Source organism: Asterias amurensis, chromosome 8 (genome assembly GCF_032118995.1).
Source record: "Asterias amurensis chromosome 8, ASM3211899v1".
NCBI lineage: Eukaryota > Metazoa > Echinodermata > Asteroidea > Forcipulatida > Asteriidae > Asterias > Asterias amurensis.
In genome coordinates, this window is record NC_092655.1 from 2,584,568 (window position 1) to 2,607,037 (window position 22,470).

At 39.8% G+C, this 22,470-nt stretch overlaps 1 protein-coding gene across 4 annotated transcripts in view; it reads left to right on the forward strand.

Annotated features, from left to right (window-relative positions):
• Window positions 1-22,470, forward strand: part of LOC139941116 (RING finger protein 44-like) — a 71,268-nt gene that overhangs the window by 34,831 nt on the left and 13,967 nt on the right. Inside the window, exons 1-5 of one of the 4 annotated variants that reach the window (XM_071937553.1) lie at window positions 1,591-2,403; window positions 17,830-18,056; window positions 19,453-19,717; window positions 20,601-20,954; window positions 22,082-22,237. In XM_071937553.1, coding sequence (XP_071793654.1) covers window positions 2,350-2,403; window positions 17,830-18,056; window positions 19,453-19,717; window positions 20,601-20,954; window positions 22,082-22,237 — 1,056 coding nt within the window. In that variant the 5' untranslated portion in view covers window positions 1,591-2,349. Of the gene's footprint in view, window positions 1-1,590; window positions 2,404-11,312; window positions 11,680-17,829; window positions 18,057-19,452; window positions 19,718-20,600; window positions 20,955-22,081; window positions 22,238-22,470 lie in introns of those variants that run through there. The other 3 variants (XM_071937555.1, XM_071937551.1, XM_071937552.1) reach the window with 3 other exon arrangements.

A 22,470-nucleotide genomic window follows, 5' to 3' on the forward strand; every position in this document is an offset into this window, starting at 1 on the left:
AGATAAGACATGTTATATTCAAAACCATACATAGGCGCTTTTCGAAACCCATGCTTTTCTTCAAGCTCCGTCCTCTCGTTCGTTTGAAGCCCTGAGTGCCTGATATCAAAACAACTGCAGGGCTAAGCTAGCCTGAGCCGAATCCAAACCTGAAGCCTTGGTTTTGATAAGGACCATGTAGTATGCCTTTAAAACATAGAAATTAAAAAAGAGCCCTCAATTTGCCCGATAAATGGTCTTATTTACTGAAGGTGGAAAATGCTTTACCTGCACTTTTGTACATGAAAAGGTGTAACTAGTCCCTGGCCAGCTGCGATGATGGTAGTATATTTCGGTGTCACTGTCGGAGCAAGATCGAAGGCCAGATCTCCCAGGAGTGTAGAGAGGAATGAGTTAGCTGCTGAGGTACTGTTGGGGCTTTGTGGATGGTTGGAGACTGCAATTGAAGATGCGGAGGGCGGCTTTCAATTGAATCATTTGATGGATAGCATACAGGTTTTATGATAAGCTTCCAGCTTACAAGAATTGAAAAAATAGAAATAGCCTGTCGGTTTTTCTTAAAGGCACTGGACATCTTTGGTAATATTGTCAAAGACCAGTGTTCTTGCTTGGTGTATACCAACAAATGCATTTAAGATAAGGAATCTGTGAAAATTTGGACTCAATTGGTCAGAGAAGTTGCAAGATATTAATGAAAGAAAACACACCTTGTTCAGCAAATTAGTGTGTTTTCAGATGCATAATAAAAGGCTTCAGGCCTGAAGTCTTTTAATATTTGAGTGAGAAATTATGTTACTTGAGAGGGAGCTGTTTCTCACAATGTGTTGTACTATCAACAGCTCTCCATTGCTCGTTACCAAGTAAGTTTTTATGCTAACAACTATTTGAGTAATTACCAATAGTGTCCAGTGCCTTTAAAAGATATAACCTCATTTTAAAGACACTAGGCAATTAGTAATAGTTAACTGTTTTTAATGTACTTTTCTGTGTGAAGGACTCATTGTATGTATGTCATTTCTTTCAATGTAGCATGAATGAAGCAGGGCATCAATAAACCTGACATTTTGGCTAATTGAAAGATTGTCTGGATGTTATAGAGTGCTTTGACATTCTTGTAAGTGCAAATTCTAACACATGTTTTTAAGTCTCTCCCTGGGCTTGTGGATTGTGTTTTGTTGTAATTAACCTGAATTTAAGGAATCTAGGCTGGGGTGATCTTAAAGTTCCTGTGGGTTTGTGAACCTCTTCAGTATTTACCATTGTCTCATGCAAGCTGGATTTCTTATATTCGATAGTGGAAAATGGTGGAAAAAAACATCGTTTTACTTGACCTAGCTAGGTCAGTGCTAAGAATTGTCCAATGCAGGGCAGGATTCAGTTGCTAAGCATTTAAGTAGATGCAGTATTGTGGTCACTTCCCAGCCCTACTTACTGGGCCCTTTTCTGTATGGCTTGGTGATTTCTTCCCCATCGGATTCCTTTGAACACCCCTTCAAAGCTGAATGGACGGGCCTTACAGAGATTATCCCTGTTGGATGGCTTGTGTTCTGTGTGTACACACAGCAATAGCACTGACTGCAGTACAACAACACAAGCCTGTGTAGTCTGCTGTACTGAGCATAGGCTCACAACACACTGTATCATATGGGGCATAAAGCATAGTGTGACCCTCACATTACTAAGCAGGTGGATTGTGTATGAGGAGTATATGGTCCCCCATAGTTGTTATTTTGCCCATGGTGGTTCATAATGTTTTTTAGTGCTTCGGTGAACAACACTGCTCAATGATGGAGGCGACAACAACACTGCTATACCACAGCTAGCCACACCACTGAGCGCCTGGCATGCCATTCATTTTGTAGGGGTGCATTGTTGCCTACAGTCCAGGGGAATGAATACGAGTACAGTCAGCCCATAGGAATCCGTTTCCTGTGTGACTAGTGGAGAGAGAGACCGATAGTGAAAACCCATTGACCGTGTGTGATGTGGCGACCAGAGAACCTTATACAGCAGAGCAAGCTGCACTAGTCATCATAGCATAGCGACTACCATCACAACATCACTGTACTGCCACGGAGCAAGTTGCTTTTGTACACATTTGTGTACTATGTATACACTCCAAATCAAAACAATTGTTTTGGAAAGACACACATCTATGTGTTTGCTGTGAAACTTAATCTGGACATTCCCCCCCCCCCCTTGATTGACTCCCATTCTACATACAACTCCAGCGAAGGACAACCTGTTTATTATTATGCACTCCACTTGATATGTGAAAACTGTAGTGTTATAAAGACTGGTGTGAGGATAAACTGAGTTTGGCGAGATACACTTTAGAGGTGTACCCATATGAAACAGGGACAGCCATCGAGCAAATCACAGGGGCATACTGCACGTACGCAGGTGAGTAGTACGCGAGCCGGAAAAACTCTGTTTAAAACTGATATGTCTGATTACATTTATGAATAACTCTGCATAAATTATACGTCTGTTTACTTGAAGTGAAGATACTGAACTTTTGCAAACAGAACGTAGAATTTGAGATTAAATCTTTTGCGCGGTATAACGAGAAAGCAAGCATGTGAAATGTAAACAAAACACTTTTCACACTTGTTTTTGTAAAATTTCATTTGCAAGGGATAAGTACATAGTGCATTCAACAGCTGTGTCCTCCGGCACAGATGTGCTTAGTCCGAGGTCTGGTTATGGTCTGACCATAGAGAAACCTTTCTCTATGGTCTGAGTATTCAATATTGATCCGAGTATTCTGGCAAGATTCAGGTCCAGAACTGTCCAGTTTTCTATGTTTCTATGTTTGCTATTCTTGAAACATACAGTAATGTGGATCTTTACTTGCACCACAAATATTGCTATTAATTACCATGATAGCAGAACGAACCTCGTGCATGTCATGGCTCAAGGAGTAAAGAGCTACAACAAACCTTAATCCATACCTGTACAACACATTAGGTCAGTGTTTATAATATTAGAACTGAAACCTCAGGAGTCAATACCAAGAACATTGGAGGAACGCGGTAAATATCTTACACTACAGCAGTTAAGCTGAGAGCTCCTCGACATGGCCAAGTCCCTTGTCACCAAATTGTGCTGTAAAAATGAATCAAACCAACCTACACGTAGATGGAGTCTTCTCTACATATCTAAAAAGTTGTCAGTTTAATTATTCATACATTTGTGCATTAAAAATGCAAAGAGAAGCTTGTGAAAATCAGAAGTTGACCTCGCAATGTGAAAAACAGAGTGTCAATGAATTTAAGCAGGTGGTGGACACATTACTACAACTTTGCTGCAAATGTAATTTTGTGACTATATATAAGTAACGCCGGCAGGAGTCCGTTTTGTCCTGTGTGTGCCTCTGTCTCTCTCAAACCTTGCAGGAAGTCGAGTTTTTCAATCATGACAAAGTACACAGTCATGACAGTGTCTGAATGGATCCTATGTTATATTTATCATATATGTGGCGTATTAATGGATAATATACATTGTTTGGCATTTCTGAGGGTGGGGATTTCTGTACATTGTGTGTTTCTCTTCTGGGACCATTCATTTCTATCTAAAGACATGGCTAATATTGTAGAGATTTAGTCAACAAAAATTCTTGTAAATTCTTGCTCTAAGGACGATTTAGAAATTAGGTTATTTTTTTAAAAGATAAATCAGTTTTAACAATGAAAAACTTTACATTGAGTTGAAATAAGACTGTATGGAATTAGTGACTGTGGCTATAGTCAAAACTGTTGCCAGGGTTACAACTGTTGCAGAGTGTATCGCTAGGGATGTCCTCTACTTCTATGCAAGATGACAAAGCATACAAGCCGTAGCCACCAATGAGGACATGGCTTCAGTCAGATCTTGCGCCGTTTGCAGCTGCTGCCAATTTAGAAATAATATAATAATAACAATCAGGACATAGCATCTTCTTCCAGAGGATGCAAAGCGTTGGAATGGAAAGTAAGTGCCAGAAAGCATGGTTTGCTCTCATTCTCAAAGGGGGATTGATTTCACAGGTAAATATGCATACCGTGAAATTTGTTTCCGACCTACAGGGTGTTGTTTATAGTGAAAACAAAACTTGTTCAAATGATGTAACTAAGTACTTGTATATAAACCTCATGCAGTCACTCTGCATGTTAGAGTTAACTTGTATTTATGAATGCAAGTTGGTGTTCAGTGTAATAGTGCACGGCACATCGACAAAGTGACCAGCTCCCAATAAAACTTGTCGAACAAGAATTATTGCGGGGCAATTTGATTTCTGCGAGGCGGCACTTACGATAAAATTGGGTTGTCTTGGATTCTCTCTCCCTCTCTCACCTTGTTACAGTTTCCTCAGGACTTGAAGACGTCAGGGGGGTATGCTAGTAATGCCAAACTGTTTATAAAATGTTGTTTGGTAAGCATGATATATAACCCTGAAGCGCTACGTTTGTGTATTGCCGTCTAGATGGAAACGGGCCTCTGATTTTTGTGTGGGTTGAAACAGTCTGATAACACTGTCTTTTACTGGTAGGCATTATTGCATCGTTTTATTAGGTGGACTTCCATTGTGTATAACCTTAGAACAAGAACCAGAGTATGTACTCGGACATGCTTAACTCACATTTGCATACAAATTGGATTTAGGGGTGAGTGGGGTACATTAGAATAGAAATAGGGGTCTGTTAGTAGGGGGAAATGTAGGGGTACCTCTACTTTTTTTGTCCATTCCTCTCAACCCTGCAATGTGTTGTGGGCGCAGATGCCCTTTTGATTAAAAAAATATGATTGTAACGCCCTCAAAGTGTACCCTTATCTTTTTGTGTTGAATGCATGCAGCCATTGAGTTTAAACGCCAGTTCTATCTCCGTCGTGTTGGTACATATACTCTCTGTACCTGTGCAGGACTGTATTGTATGATAAACAGCGAATGGAACTTAGAGTTTGTATTGAGTGTATACTTACACAATATTGAGGTCATGCCGAATATCCTAATGTATGGGCTTACATACACACGTACTTACACAAGCTCATACTCTCATGTAAGTATGTGAAATACAAGACTGACACTGGGGGCAAGTACAACAATCTGCCCCCATGCCCTCTTGAGCTTTTGAGGCCTACCATGACCTATTTGTTGGACTAAAAATAGCCACCAAACAGGTTTAAAGGGTACTTACAGCGGAATACGACCACAATAGATGAAATAAAAATTGGGAAAAAAATTCTTTGTTAATAGCCCAACTGCACGAAACTGCTGTATTGGAAAGAAAGAAATATGATACATACAATTATAGGGAGCTTGTGCCAAAACATGCCAAAGAAAAAAGGGATTCAATGTCAAATCCAGTAGATAGAGTTCTTTATATGAATCCCCCAAAAAGGAAAAAATAGCCTTCTCTTCAATTTGTTGGCTAAATCTCAAAATGTTTGTTGGTGTCACACCTTAAATATACCATCTGCTTATTTTTGTACTGAGAGTGGGTAGTTAATTTCTGAATTTTGATGATATTCTTGCAAAGTAAAATTAAATTTGACATTTTGACTTAGTAATGTTCTTATACATAGTACCTCTTTTGTTTTTGCTGTTCGATGACTTCCAATTTCGTTCTGAAAAGAGTATAAAATTTGATGACATTTTAGCTTGAGAACAGAGCATTTTAAATGTTTTTCCACTATTATGAGAGCTATATTTATTGGAAAATCAGTGCATCACCAAACTGAATTTGACCATGGAACCCCTCTTTAATTAAAGACATTGGACACTAATGGTAATTGTCAAAGACCAGTCTTCTCACTTGGTGTATCTCAACATATGCACAAAATAACAAACCTGTGAACATTTGAGCTCAATTGGTTGTCAAAGTTGCGAGATAATAATGAAAGAAAAAAAACCCAATTGTCACACGAAGTTGTGTGCTTTCAAATGCTTGATTTTGAGACCTCAATTTCTAAATCTGAGGTCTCAAAATCAAATTCGTGGAAAATTACTTCTTTCTCAAAAACTACTTTACTTCAGAGGGAGCCGTTTCTCACAATGTTGAATACCACCAACCTCTCTCCATTGCTCATTATCAAGTAAGGTTTTATGCTAATAATTATTTTGAGTAATTATCAATAGTGTCCACTGCCTTTAATTAAGCCACGACTGACTCCCATACAAAGGTACATACACATTCTGCGCTACTATGTACACAAGGTAAAATTCTTGCTCATATAGGGCCATGTCACAGGAGCCCTTTTGAAGGTGACCCTCTCCAGGCAATCTCTTCACCTTTTCCGATAATTCAGTCGCACTATAGAAATATTTCTCTGGTCCATGTCCCTTTTGCATGCTGAAATAAGGCCCTGTAAAGAAATACTGCCCTGTGTGACAAGAATAAGCTCTTATGGTGAAGAAAAGGATGCATTGAGCTGCCACCTCACTTGGCCCCATACACAGCTCAGTCAGTGTGAGACCCAGTGCAACAGATGTGAAATTCTCACCAGGGGCAAATCAGGGTCAGTGGTCAGATGAATGTGGTAGGTACTGCTAGTAAGTAGTAGTACTACTGCAAGAGGATGCAGGGTTTACCATGGGTTTACTAAAGTACTCAGTGTGCATTGTACATATAATGACCCTTTATACTTTTTGCCTGGTTGTGTGTGTTTGTAAATCAATATTCACTGTGCAGCCTTAGTTTTAATTTATACAGTGTGAATCCACTAGGGCCTAATTTCATAGAGCTGCAAAAAAATAATGAGCTAAGCACAACAAAACTCTGCTTTCTGGTGGGTGGGGGGGGGGGGGGATAGTAAGAGGAAATGATGTTCTAAACCCAGTTTTCAAAAACCAGTCATACAACATAGTACTGAACGTGATACGGTATTGATGTAGAGTTTAGTCACACCAGGGTTTCATGGAGTGGTTCAGGCACTCAAGGCCCAGTCGGTCACTTCCACCACTTCCACTACAGAACCTAATGTGGCTGCAAAACCTTGCTGCAGAGATATGCACACATTTGTGAGGTCTCAGCTCTTTGCCAGGCTAGGTGAATCAGCCAATGAGCATATTGTGTCCACTTTATACCTTGCAGAGTTTTTACCTTTGTCATAAATATATTGGCTCAGTTACTTCAAGTCTAGAAGACACGTTCATATCCGCAATAATCGAAATGGCGTCGACAGCTAAATGGCTGTTAATCAGAAGAAAGAAAAAACAATGCTCAAATGAAAGTCTGCTCAACTCATGATTGATAGAAAATTTGAGCATTTACTCTAAATTTGAAAACACATTCACTTTCATTTGATAAAGCTGCTGATTATCCATCTGTAGAATACATGTACCATGTCATGGCATAATCCTTTGGTCTTTGATCCGTAGAGTTTCATCCAATATTGAACCCAATAGACCCCTTGCATTGGCCCTCATTGCTGATGAATTGTCATGCATGTAAGGCTATCATTGGCTGAGAGTACGCAGCGTGTATACAAGTGCCCTTTTACATTGTTTGTTATCAAAGATGGCAGTCAATGACGTCTTGTGCAATCCATTTACCAAACAAGACAATCTTTAAAATAGAGGAATTTCATTTGAACCCACTTTCGCTTTGAAACCAGCGCCCTCTGTAGTGTAACAGAGCCAATTTGTTAGCAACATAGCAAAAGTCCTGTCAAACCGCGTCCATTTTATTTATAATCATCCAATTAACTGTGGCGGCACAATCCTGGTAAGCCAACAAAACTGCAAAAACAAAAAAAACACACCTCAAAACGCCTTAATTCTTATGTGATATCATTCTTTCTACAAGGTGATAATTAGATGCATTACCTCTTCCCTCTCTTGAAGAAACGCGCATCAGAGAGAGTTAAATCGCAGGATAATTGATACCCAAATTAATAATGCAGTCTGGTCAATCAGTCAAGTTGTAAATGTACTTGTCCGCAAAAGCTTCATCGGTTCATCGTTTTGTAATTTAAATTTAGGGACAGTGATTTAGTGTCATGAAAACATGCACAAAAAGAAGGTTAACACTTATGTCCAGAATGCAAACATTTCAGAGGTAGAGAAACTTTCTGTGCATATATATGTACAAGTAGGTCTATACTAATATGAATATTGTCACCTCCCAATCCCTTCCAAACACACATCCTCTAAAAATCTGGTTTAGTGGTTTATCATTGATCAGCAGTCAAACAGACACTACCAGTGTACACAGCCTTTGTCTTAACCATAATGATTAATGAGGATGGTCATGGCTGTATTACTGGAGTAGAACTATCCGCGTGTTGTAGCCTATGTAACCCAATACCGGGAAATGGTTATAACATATGACACGCTGAGTGTAATAAACTCAAACTTGTAATAGTACCCGGCAGTCATCCACAGATAGTTCTCCCTCCATTATTTTCTTGTAATATTTGTTGTTTATTATTAACAATTTTTTTTTTAGTGTCAGCTTAGAAATGTACTCCAAGCGATTCTGGGAGATCACATTTTTTAAGATTAAATTAGGGCACCATATAAAGTTCAAAGTCCTTGACGCTTTTATTTTTCCAAGTTGTAATTATATCAAATTTTCATAAGTTAATTTAATTGCAATAGCATAACTTGAAAACACAAATAGAAGTCTGGACAAATGTTGCTCTCTGCTGATGTCGTTTAGGCAAGGTTGTTTGTCGGGTGTTTTGGAACTTATTCTGGTTGTGTTTGCTTTTGGGAAATCAGCCGTCCGATTAATGGTTGAGCTCTAGAAAACAACTGAGCAGGATGTTGCTTTTGTTTGACATTTCACTTTAGACGTTCAAGTGCATGAACTGTTTTTTTTGTTTGTATGGCTCTTTGGGGAAAATGCTGAAAGCTTCAGGTCAAAATATTATCTTTCAGAAAGTTAAAGAAAGGTTGCCGGCATGACAGAGTTGTCCCAAGTACTGAGCCTAAATAAAACCTTTTGAAAAGTAGAATCTAATAAAAGATGACAGTATTTACTTGATACATGGGGAAGAACCCTGATTTTTCAAGTCCCTGACTGCTTTTCAAATAGCCAACATAAATGTTACAGATGCCTGTTTATAGTTAGGCACTTTTCCGGGATGCCTGTGTCATCAGATCCATGAATTGTTCCCAGCATTTCTGTTTTCTTTGCAATTCCTGTCCATAAAGTTGGCTCTGATTTCTTTTTGCTGTTTCTGGAAGGAGAGATGGCAAGGTAAGGTATACAAACTGCAAGACGTAAACTTTTTTATAGTCCTGTTTTATGTGCCCCTTTAATATTTGTCCAGTTCCAAATTGACATACTGCCATATTCTTACTTGTATGGCAAATGAACATTTACATTTGAAACAAATACAACTCAGTGATCCCTTTAAAGAGGAACGAAGGCCTACATGTAGGCTCTTTTCAGTGACTAGCTGGTGGGACCGGAGATCTTGTCATTTCACTAGCCCTTCAATTTTTTTTTACTGTCTTGTACCTCGAGGTTGTCTTTGCAGGTTACTATTTGTACGGAACTAAGTACGGAACTTCAATTTCAAATCACAACCGAATGCTTTGTGCATGGAGTGGATTACAAAGTAGCTTTGGGTAGCAACGAAGTAACCAGCCGGACCACTCGGACTGAATTTTGATCATTTTTCAAACAGTTTAATTGGCATTTCGCCAGTGAAGTCGATGGCAAAATACCAGTTAACATTTCTGAGGACCTGTCAAAGTTCAGTCCAGGTAGACTCGGCTAAAACTTAACTATATAGCCAAGAGAGAAACACAAGCTACAGGGAAACTTTTCCTGAAATAAAAAGGGCTGGTCCAATTTAACGGCTCTGTTTGCCATGGATTTCTGTGCTTACGCATTTCAGCCCTGAAAAGATTGTGCAAGTCTTGTTCATATTCACAAATTAGGAGCCCTTAAAGTGGTCGAGATTGTTTCATTCACGTTTTAAAACAATTTACGTGGAACCAAAGTCGGACCAAAGATGTTCAAAAGGACCAGTGGCTTGTCATTTTAGTAGTTTTGTCACTAGTCACATATTCATTAGGGATGTTTTTCAATGCCGAAGTTGCCAGCTGGATCACTGAATTTTGACTGGCCCTATAGTGTTTTAACTGGCATTGGACAGCAGAATGCTGTTTCAAATACATGTGAGACTAGCTTGGTCTCTAAAGACACGAGCTGTTGTGTAACTTCTTATAATGCTAGGAAAATGTCCTTGTGTTGTGGGACAGCACTGTTGATCATAATGAAATGGATCACCAGCTGGTCAGTCATTTCCAGATTGAACCTGGAAATAACAACTTTTCTTTGGACATATTTATTAATCACATCATCATGGAAGTTTCCATCAGTAGGACGTTCAGATAAATATGATAGATTTCCTCTTCCACCAAAGTTGATGTTTTAAATTCACTCCCAACCGAAAATTTTGTTGGTTTATTTACATGGGGCATTTTGTCTATGGTCAAACTGGAAATCTTGATAATATAATAATTTGAAATGTTGATGCCCAATCAAGAATAGATCTAAGGTTTTGAATTGAGGTTTTAGAAAGTCGAGAAGAAGACAAAATGTTTAGCTTGCTGTGGACTTTACAACAAACACTTCAGGATGTATTTGTTGTATTATGTTACACTATGTACAATAAAATGTGCCAACTGTAGGTAACTGATAAGAGTAATCATGAAAAAAAGACAACATAAACAAATTCTTTCATATTCTCCATGATGAATCAGTATCATCTGATTCTGTGAAGCGTTGAATTCTCAATTTTTTTTACTTTACAAGAACTTCACTGACAATCAATGAAACCTTCCCACACCCACCACCATTTTGATTAAAAATGTAGGAGAGGCTTTACCCAGAAATATCCTAAATTGAGACTCCCACCGCTAATCCCCCTTATTGTACCCTTCTCACTCAAGGATTGTACTCAGGAACCAGGCTACTGTCCAAGGATACACGTACATTTACATACAGTGTATACAGTAGATGTACACACCTCATTTCATTTTTACGTAGAAACCCTGACAAAGGTTATGCTAAGTAGTAGTCTTAATCACATCCGCTCGGGTGTGTGTATGTGTGCTGTAGAGAGAGTTACACATGAAGGGTTAGAACGAGTCTCTGCTGCGCAAGTATTAGATTGTGTGTCACTGTGACGGGTGTCCGTACCCTCCAACACAAAGGACTGAAGGAGGGAATGAGTGTGCAGGCTTGCAGGAACTAGGAATAAATAAACAACAGAATGAAAAAAAAAGTGGTGGGGGGGGGGGGTTGGTTAGGTACCAGCGCCAGCATTGGGGTACTCTTGTGTTGTCATAGTTGGAAGATTACTTGATGTCGTCACAATGAACAGAAAAACCGGAAACACATTGTGATATCACACATGTCAGTGTTCTTTTGTGTGTCCCCCCCCCCCCAACTTGTGCCCTGTGGCCTGCAGTGGCTTTTGCGTTGATGGAACAATAGTAGTTTGGTGGAATGCAATAGATAGAGGTCTTGTGTTTTTGTGTTCCCCCCACTGCACGTGGTCTGTTCAACCTCTTGTTAGCGGTATATGAACACAGGAAGTTTTGAAGTGTTGTTCCTTGTGGATTGTCTTGTTGGTGCCACCCCAACCTTGAACGTCGTCATTGAGGATAACTGGATGTGTGAGAGGAACGCCACATGAATGTTTTTCTTGTGTAGAACATTTGGTGAAGAAATCTTGGTGAGTTTGTGTTGAAATACCCCTGTGGGTATTGTTCATTTACAGCAAACCTTAACTTAAAAAGAAAGTTCCACTCTGTGGAAGCTTCGCTTGTACGCAGACAGTCATACAAATACAAACATTAGACGACATTTCTTTGTGTTTCAACATGTGGCACAGACTATTGTACTGTGTACAAGTAAAGAGAATCACTAAATACTTTTTTTTTTGTATCTTGTATTGTATTTTGGCTTCTGTCTCTCCAGAACTGTTGGAGTAACTGTCCAAGAAAACTTATGTTAAAAAGTTGTGAACTTTACTGAATCAAACTATAAGCCATTAAAACAATATGTACATGGGATTTACAAAAAGGTCTGTACAGTACAAAAGGTTAAAAAGTTGTGCTGTTTTGATTTTATTGGCAGTAATTTTGGGGGTAATAACAAGAAAACAAAATTTACAAAATTGCTCATAATTACTAAAAGTGAACCTTTAATCTGCCACTTGTTCTTTTGAAAAAAATGTGATGAACAGGTACATGAGCATTATTGGACAAGGCATACTACATGTTAACAACAAATAGTACTTTGCTCTGTCTACAATTAGTGAATAATTTTTATGAACAAGCATGCACAGTCCATGTAGCGCCTGCCATCATAAATTATTCTAATTAAAGTCAGTGATGCAACTTGGATAGTGCGTTTACATCATGACGATACACTGTGCTGGCTCATGTCTTATGTTATGACTTCATTATGATGATGTAGGCTTAGCTACCTTTACATGTAGTAGTAGGCTACGGGTTATGATGTGTGGTGAAAATGTATCGGACATTGTGATATATGATCAGTATTAGACCTTTTGCATTGACATCACCATGCTGCCTACTTAGAGGTATACAAAAATGCAACAATAGAAAACACATATTTCTACGTGCGGCGCACGGGATGGGCCAATTAGCAACCCTCTATTTGAAGTTATGTAGTTTCAGAGAAAGTGGTTTCGTTTTTTCCGCCTAGAAACCTAAAGTTGAGAAAGGCTTTATGCATGAAGTTTCACCCACAAGTCTATGCAATGTGGGTTGTTTTTCTTTCAGATTTTCCTGCAGTTTTGATGACTGATTTAGCCCATATTTTAACAGGTTTAATAGTTATTTTATGCACATGTTAAGGGAGCACCAAGTGAGGATACTGGTCACATGTACATTACCAAAAGTATAGCATGCCTTTAACCCACAGAGACACAACCCTGTTTGCCAAGGTGAGCTATTCAATAGTGAAAAAAGGGCGACCAAATTCTCCTGGGGGTTTCAGGGGGATTCAAAATTGTTCTTGTGTGAAAAGGGATTTAGCAGGTGCTAATGGAAAGGATATTTTTTAGCTAAAGAAACCAAGGACAAGTGGGAGATCTTCTTGTGTACTTTGTGCCATGTTTGCCTCTAAAGCCAAACAAGACCCGTACTTATCTTCTGCTGGCCATACTTTGTTGTTAACAACCCTTTTATCTTTGACTTAGAACCTGTGGTTTGGCTTGTTGGGTCATTGGGTCAACGTGTGGTCATTGGTTTATGGTTCCCTCCTGTGTTATTATAATTCTGATCAAGTTTTTTGGTGAAGGGGGGGGGGGGGGTCCTTGGGGGGGTACATACAGAGCCTCCAGGTGCCCTTTTTTGCTCTCGAATATGTTAATGTGTGGACTTTGGGGGTTGTAAGGAATAACTGTTGAAATGTCTATTGGGTAATCCAGGGCTGGAATTGGGGGTTAAAATCCACAAGACCACAGAGCTTAGATGCTAAGTACAGGACTGGAATTTAATTTACAAGACCAGAATCATTATGAGGTGAACAAGCACTCAGAGAAGATTTGTGTTATGGCTTCATGTACACTTCTGAACAGAATTGAAAGATATTATTCGTCAGACTCATAGCCACCATCTTTCACAATGGCTACAAATCAGTTATTTAGTGACCACATTTGCCTTACCCTCATTTTTCTGTTCACTGTAACACCGCGGTCAAAATCTGTAGCTTAGAGGTTTTTTGTCATGTCGTATTCACAATTCCTACCCGTAGATTCCAAACATTGATTACCACATCGAATTCTCTCCCCAGCCCACCTGGTTCCTGTGGATTGTCCTTGCCAGCCCAGTCCCCCTTTTGTTCCCAGGTTTTTTTATTTACTGATCCCGCTCGGGCATCATTACCGTCAGCTGGGGCTTGAAGAGCTGTACGGGCCCCGGGTATTGTCCATAGTACCACAGACAGTGAAGGGGAATCCATGGCCAACCTGTTAACGCTTTAATCTACCCTCATCCTTGGGGGTTGGGTCCTTTCTCTATATGGGTTCTCAACCCCATCAGCATACTGACAAAGGTAGTGCCCCCTCAGCATTTGGTCAGTGAAGGGGTTTAATTAGCCTGTATCCCATTCTCTTGGCTTTGATATAACAACCTGGATTGCCTCTGCGCCTGATGGCGAAGATCATGTTAAGAGGTACCTGCATAATATCACGTAGCTGGCTCAGGGTGTGTCTAAATATTAATTAGACACTTTTTTAAAGAATCTTTTTTAACTGTATTTTCTGTGGTGACAACTTTTGCTGGTATGCACTCACTGATGTTACCCTAAGCCCACTGGTGCCCAATTTTATACAGCTGTTTCAAAGCAGAAAAATGGTTTAAACTTGTGTTGCTTAGCACAAATATGCTGGATACCAGTCGCAGATATATGTGACACAAGGTATTTCAGCTGGTAATCTTATTCTAGTAAGCGGAAGTGCTAAGCTACTTGTTGTGCTTAAGCAGCTCAATGTAATTTTGCCCTGGGTACAAATTGGGAAAGGAATTCAAATAATTATCTTTGTTGAGTGGCTCCTTCTTTGGCATTTGTTAGAATTTTGGAAGAGGAAACAGTTCCCAGACTGGCATATTAGCTTGCATTTGTGTCCATGAATCATAGAGAGTTTTCTGAGCGTACTTGTACATCATGTACCAAAAAAAGGAGATCAATCCTTTGCGCCTTGCTAATATAGTCAATAATAGCTCCTTAAATCTGGTTGGATGACAACCTCATATAATGGACTGCACCTCTATAAGACTAAGAGATTGCCTCATCAGCCCTCTCTCTCCTTCCTTTTTTTCCTTTCTTGTTTTTAACATGTACCTTCTAGCTAAGTTGCTCTCCCAGGCAATTGGAGATCCCAATCTCTCTTTACTGAGTGCAAGAATAAGATCAAACAAGCTTTGCTGGTTATACAATCTCTGATATTCTCTGTCATCATGTGCCCCCCCCCCCCCAGGAGAACGCGGAGTAATTACTCACGCACCCCTCTAAGCCGTTAGACCGGCTGTCTTTTGGAGCTAACATTTTTCACAGTAGACTAAAGATCCATGCAGTATGCATGAGGTGGGATTGTGCCTCTCTCTCTCTCTCTCTCTCTCTCTCTCTCTCTCTCTCTCTCTCTCTCTCTCTCTCTCTCTCTCTCTCTCTCTCTCTCTCTCTCTCTCTCTCTCTCTCTCTCTCTCTCTGGTCCCCCAACCCTGTTTGCGGTCGTCGTTGATGTCACCGTCGCCGGGCAAAGTCGGGGAGTAACTTCATCGTGACTGGGCATCTCAGGAAACAAGATCGTAGGGGGACAGTGAGAGGAAAAGAAGAAAAAATGCAATAAAGTAGAGCAGCATTGGCTGCATCATTTAGTAAGAGGAGAAAGCCCAAGGATTTGTACAGCCAGCCATCTCGTCGACACGATGGAGCCGAGATTCCTAAGGCTAATTGTATTAGCCACTCACTGCCGCACGACGCCTCAGATCTCCGTTGGGAGATGTTCACGCGTTTGTGTCCTCTCCTCACCTTCTTACAGACGGCGTACATGTGCGGCTTCTTTCTTACTCCGCAGCCTGTGTGGCGGGCGTGTGAGTGACTCAACTGCATTGTCCTGTTGTTCCCCTAGCGCGACGTCCGTGCCCCCCCTTTCCATCACCCCCATAGTAAGATAAACAGACCCGGTTCCATATTACGAACTGCCCTTCTTTATCCATCTCGTCGCTCCCATCATTCCCCTGTGCCGCATCGTCGAGCTCCTCCCGGAGTAAGCAGCCACACTTTCTTTGTCTGATAGTACGCAGTCTTTTCACACAGGACCGAGTCCATCTCAAAATTGAATTTGTGTGTGTGTTGTTGCGGCAGAGAGAAACTGGTACCAGCATGTCCCTTTTATACATGCTGTCGCATCCCCATGGGTTGACCCAAACAACAATGACAATATTTGGTCTAATCATCAAAAGCCACAGTGGCTAATAATATTAATTATTATAATTAGGGTTTGCCCTTACCTTTTTTAGTGATTGGCCAACCGGACCTTGTCCATACTTGATATTAAATAGAGACACTTTTTAGTTCACTGAACTAGCCAGCTAGACCACTTGGCGAGAATTTTGAATGGTCCTCCGGCATTTGGGCAGCAGACCAATGTTAAGGGAGAACAATGATTAGGGCTTTTGTCTCCCTCGTATGACCTATGTACCAAAGCAATTTTATTTTGTAATTTATAAATGTTTTTCTAGAAATTTATATTTATCACCTTCACATAACACTATTCATTTGTTTCCCAATTAGTTAAATAAAACATGTTTTAGAATCTACAATGAGGAAAAGTATCAACATACTTTAAGACTGAACAAAAAATATATATTAAAATTTTGTTCTTTTCTTTATATACAAACTATTTTTATCCTTTCTTATTGCAGTAAAACTAAAAGTATAATTTGATTAAGAATTTTTTTTATTATTATTGAAACTGTCTTGCACTTATTGTGATTAATTGTTACATTAATATTAGGAAGAAAAGGTTTATACACATACACAGTAGAACTGTAGACAAATTTGTTTAACCTTCAATGTGTACACAATGCAAATGAATAATTTTACGTTAATCTTAAATTGAACTTTGTACAAAAATATAACTACCACTCCCATACATTCTTTTTTAAAGTTTTGTTCATATTGGATACATTGGGAAGGGATAAAAAATAATAAACATATAACATCTAAATTATTAGAAATTAATATGATAAATCCAGCTTTTTGCGATGCGTCATCTTCATTTTAATTTTAAAACCAGGGGGGTATGCTGATACTACATGTTTATGTTAGCATTGAATTTATAAAAGCTATTGATTGTGATGAGATTCTGTCTATAAATAATGCATAATGAGCGCATCATTAGCGACAAATGTATTGTATCCGCGATACTATGCTTTCACATGACCTAACAATCTATTTTGAGATTTAATCTTTTTACTTGATGAGAAACAGGAGAAAGTTATCTTTATCAAAATTGAGTATCCATGTTTTTACCTGGGAGCTTCTTCTGGGGTGGTCTTTTTCTAGATTGAAAAAGGGAATGCCTTTAAATGGTGAACATAGCTTCGCCATTCCTTCTGGCATGTTTTTTCAACAAAGAACAATGGTTAACTGTAATACTACAGTCCTTTTGAATGCGATGAGTGAATGCAAGATAACCATGCGTATATCGTATATATCGTGCCATTTCCTGTGATGTAATCATCATCACAAAGCCCCTACCACCTGTGGCCAATGTTAGTTTTCCCAACAGTTGTGCACCATTGTGTGTGTGTGTTCTCCTCTCTCCAGCAAATAGTAATCGAAACACTCAACAGATTCAGCATGCAGATTATATACAGTCAAACGCCATTGTTTCCTTTAGTTTGTACATATAGTTTTATGAACACCTAGCAATCTCTTTTAAAAAAAAGATAAACGGTGTGTTTTTTTCTTTGTTATTCTGTTTCCTCAAATTATTGACCACCAAATTGGATGACAATTGTACGACAATGGTTCAGTTTGGTTAGTTGAGAACTAGAAAATTCCAGCGTATTCTTGCTTTCAGAATGGTTTGTTTCATTGAGGACAGCAACATAGTCATATATAAATCTCCAATGTTAACATGTACCCATTGCGCTATATAAAAACCCATTGTATTGTATGTACATCATATCAAGCTGCTTATATGTTGGTAATAATTGACTTTCTAAAGTTTTATTTGCTTCAGTTGTAATTTATAGTAATTATGTGCATTTGACCCCAAACTTATTAGAAAGTTTACGAAGCAAAACTCTTAAATCTTTTGTTCCCTTTCTTTTTGTAACCACAGAGCGAGAGCCCAAATCGTAAGCGTAGAAGAATGTCACAAGGTGCTGTAGATTTGTCCACGTCCCCAAGTCCACCAAGCCTTGTCCGGCCATGGCAGTCCTCGTCAAACATTAGCGGCGGCATGCAGTGGCCTGGTAACCAGCAGACGGGCTACCAGGGAGGCCAACGGTACAGCGCTGGTGACTGGTGCAATAATAGCTCCGGCTGGAGAACCACTGGCAGACGAAGGTGAGAGAAAAAAATGCCAATATTTTGGGTGTATTCCATAACCCGAACCAGCTCCAAACTTTTCCTTCATTGTAACTCATATAGCCCAAGTTGGATGGGGCCATATATGCATGTATTTCAGTGCTAAGGTTATTTTGTTGGTGGGTTTTGGTGTGAGATGGTTCTTAGCCTGGATGCATTTTCATTAAAAAATAAAAAATATGAAAGAGCCTGAAAATGTAGTAGAATTGCGAAAATACTGCCAGCCATTCTCAAGTACATGTTTGAGGGTTTCCACAACTGTCTGCGTGTTTGAATAGCTGTCGATAGCATTATACAAGCGGGCGTTTTTTGTGTGTACGAATTTCCACCAAGCCTATGCGCTCCACTGGGATTGATCAAAATTAGCCCGGACGCCCGTTCTGTTGACGTGAACAATACACAGTACACGCATCCACATTGTTTTCTTATAATTGAATTGTAATGAAAATGAGTTTCTTCCTTTCACATCATAATCATTTCAGAGTGGAAGTATCCCCCCCCCCCTTCTTGAACAACTGCCACTTAGTACAATTGTTGCAAATTAGACACACCTTGTTTTGTTCCCCTGTGGCGCTCGTTCCCAGGGCCCAGTTTCAGACGATCTGCAAGCGGACCAATGAATTCAATTTTCTTCTTTCTTTGTGCATTTAGAGCATGTTTTAGTTGCCAGTGGTCTTTGCTATCGTGGGAATAATGCACATTTGCACAGTGTTAAAGCATTGTTGTAAATGCGCACACAATGCTTTATTATTCTTTTCAGAAATACACTTACAATAGACGCTGTATCTCATTATTATAGAACTTCCATTAAGCATGAGTTTGAATATGTCTAAATGTTGTGTTTCGCTCTGAATAGCCAGTAGGTCCACACAAAACATGTAATAATAATAATAATAATAATAATAATAATAATAATAATAATAATAATAATAATAATAACAATAATAGTAACAACAATAATAATAATTTATTGAACTTATTATTGCGCTTTCTCCAGGACCAGCCTGTTCGAGAGCGCATAACAATTTAACACAATGCCAGTAAAAAAAAAAAAAATAATTATGGAAATTAATTAATCCAAACGAAAACAATCAAAAGCGTAATTACATCAAAAAACCATAAAAAAAGACCATGATACAATGTGTTTGTTTTTTAAACAGATATTGTGCAACGTTTTTGTACATTTCTTCATTGTTTGTGTAATTGTGAGTTCCTCAAGTTATGATGAGGTCATGGCATCTTGTTTTTTTCGCCCATTATTTTAAAGAGTTTTGAGCTCTTATCTTTGTAAATGAACTTCTTTATTAAACACAGCCAATTACTTACACTATGCAAATTTAGACATTTCATTAATTTTGGTATCTTTAAATATTAGCCCACCCTCAAATAGAAGGCAGAGCCAACGACAGCGTGAGCGACAACTTCGCAGCCAGAACAACCAACAGCAGCAGCAGCAGCAGCAGCAACAACAGCAGCAGCAGCAGCAGCAGCAACACCCAACAGCGAGCGGCGGAGACCGGCGGGCATTCCATCCACCCAGTATGCCACCTCACCACGCTACCATACTTCCCCCACCGCCCTCACACCATGCCATGCCCTTCCAACCCCACATCATCATTGACCTCAGCAGTGAAGTGAGGGTAAGCAAGTAGTTTTGGTTCAGTTCCCTGACTCCTAGAATAGCTTATAAAGTGTTAACTGGGATTAAGACCAATTTTTCATGTACACTGTCTGCGACTAGTTTGTCGGTTCTAACAATCCTGTATCATACCTTAAACTTTTTTATGTGCGGAGGTTGCAGGTTCAAGTCCCACTCTCGTCAATGTATCTTTGTTCAACCCAAAACGTCAGATACTTTATTTTCTTATCTTGGTGCTGGGCCAATTAGGAATCTTCCTCTATTCACTGAGGCCAACCCCAGGGGGAGCGTCGTGAGTAAGAGCTGTTGAATTGTTCCCACGGAAGCCAAATGAAATGAGACGGATATCTCGTAATTCTCTGAACCATTTCATGTCTCGTTATGTTGATCAACAGTTAGTTTCTTAGCGGAAGTTTGTTACCGGTGTAAAAGTATTTGCAAAGATGTTATATAATTCTTGAACTTTAAGTCTTAATCAGATTAAGGAGTAGGAAGTATTTTTTTTTATAAACTTGGTGCTGCAAAGCCGTGGTTTTATCATAAACTGCTGATTTGGAAACAAAATAGGCAGGGATGAGACAGTTTGAAGTCTGATTAAACAATAACAAATACTGTGTGTTTCTCCAAATAAAAATAAATCAGGCTCTTTGATCCACTTCTAGTACTGAGGATACTGTTCCCAGAAGTTCCTTGAAATACATAACTAAAGGGGTATCAAAAGGTGGAAATGCCATCAATTCAATGTACCCTCTTAGACCTAGAAGCAGAGTTAACCTGGTAAAATCAAATTTCTTCAAATATTTCCTCATATTTTTTATATTCTGATTGATTCCTGAAGGGTTGAAAGGGAAGATGGTTACGTTTGTTTTATGTTTACCTTGTAGGCTCATGTGCCAACAACTACGCCCATCTCGATTCCCGTCACGGTTCCGTCCTACGCCGTGCCTATGTGCACCGCCCACACCATCCCGACCTGTAGCCTTCACCATGGCCCCTACGCACCCATCCCGGTGACAGCCAATGGGCGGCCGGCCCACCCGCCCCCTATCCCCATCTGCAGTATGGGCCACATCCCGATGTGCAGTGTGCACATACCGGCATGCAGCGGGCACCACCTGCCGGTGTCGCAGACCTCCATGCCTCATATGCTACCTCAGGAGTCGTTAATGACGCATGTACACACGCACCACCATGTGCCTCCGCAAGTGCAGTATTATGCTGCGCCTCCACCAACGCAGGTATGACTTTTTTTGAAATCATTCCCTATGAATGTTATTCTAAATATCTCACTTATGCTGTACATAATCTCCTCGATAGCAAGATACATAGTTGACAGCTCTGCTAAATAAAGCATTAGGAAAAAGGCTGAATTGTTCGGCAATTTTTTATTTTCACTTAACTGATTTGTCAGATTTGAATTGTGTGTGCCATTTTAGTGATGGTGACTTGCCCCAAAATCAGCTTCTACTCAAGGTGCCCTCTGCATTTAATAATGGGTCAAACCTTTTTGAATTTTGCAGACTTTTGCACCCACTCTCCTCCTTGAAAACAAAAGCATGATTACTGACTTGTAGGTCACAAAACAGGTGTCAAATGGAATGGTGTTACTACAATTAGTCCCAATTATGTATTTCTTGTGAATCCTGATTGTTAGCAAATGAGGAGAAGATTACACTTTATTCATCGGTGACATTTCCATAAACCGGTATCCGTGTTACACTTGCCGGTGTCCGGTGAACAAGAAGTGCAGACAGAAACGTATTGAGTTTCCCGTCGCCCGTCGATGGGGGGAAACCTAATTCATCTTCAACTGACTTTACAAACTCTCTGTGTGTCCCGAACCTTGTTCAGTGGGAACCTCATGTTAAAGGAATGCATTCTAGATGATGCAATTGTGTAGTTGGCACTGTTTTTTCCAACATGCTGTGCAAGACGAGGGTGGTCGGAGTGGCAGAGAAGTGTCTTTCCTCCCCTTTCACCTCTAGGACCCGGTTCGAAACTCACCAGGGCACTACTTGGATTGGGTTGTCATCCCCTACCTGACTGTGGGTTTTCCCTGGAATAGTTCTCTGGGGTTTTCCGCCCACATCTGAAACTGAAACCTTCTTCCTTGTCTTCTCTTCACTTAGCTAGTTCAGTGATTAAGGCCGCTTTTGTAAAAGTCCTTGGCGTCACAACCAGAATGAATGAATGAATGAATGAATGAATGAATGAATGAATGAAATGAATGAAATGAAAAGAAAAGAAACACTTGCCGAATCCCAGATAATACAAGGCTCCAAAGTGTTACTCACCAGCACTTCCTTATGCTATATTTATTTAAATTTATTTTGATTGTTTTGTGGTTTTTTGTTTTTAACTTTAGCAGACAAGATCTTCGGAGGTGGAAATCATTGGAGAGAGGCCCGCAGCATTCCACGTGCCTTCCTCAACTCATCACAACCCCTCCCTCACCCCATCACCGCCACTGCACCTCTTACAAGAGTCCATCTTACGTAATCCCCCAGACGTGCATCACATGGTGAGTCCCCTCCCTGGTATCCAACTCACCTTTGCCTGTCTCTCTTTTGATAGTACTATTGGAATTTACAGGGCGGAGTGGTCAAGGAGACTTATAGTTCTCCTTGTTGTTTTGTATTTTGAATAGATTTCCAAGTCCTCCTGTCAATCAAGTCTCTGTTTTGTTAGTACTATTGGAATCAACAGGGCATATTGTGGCCGAGTTGCCAAGCACTCTGGAGTTTCTGATTAGCA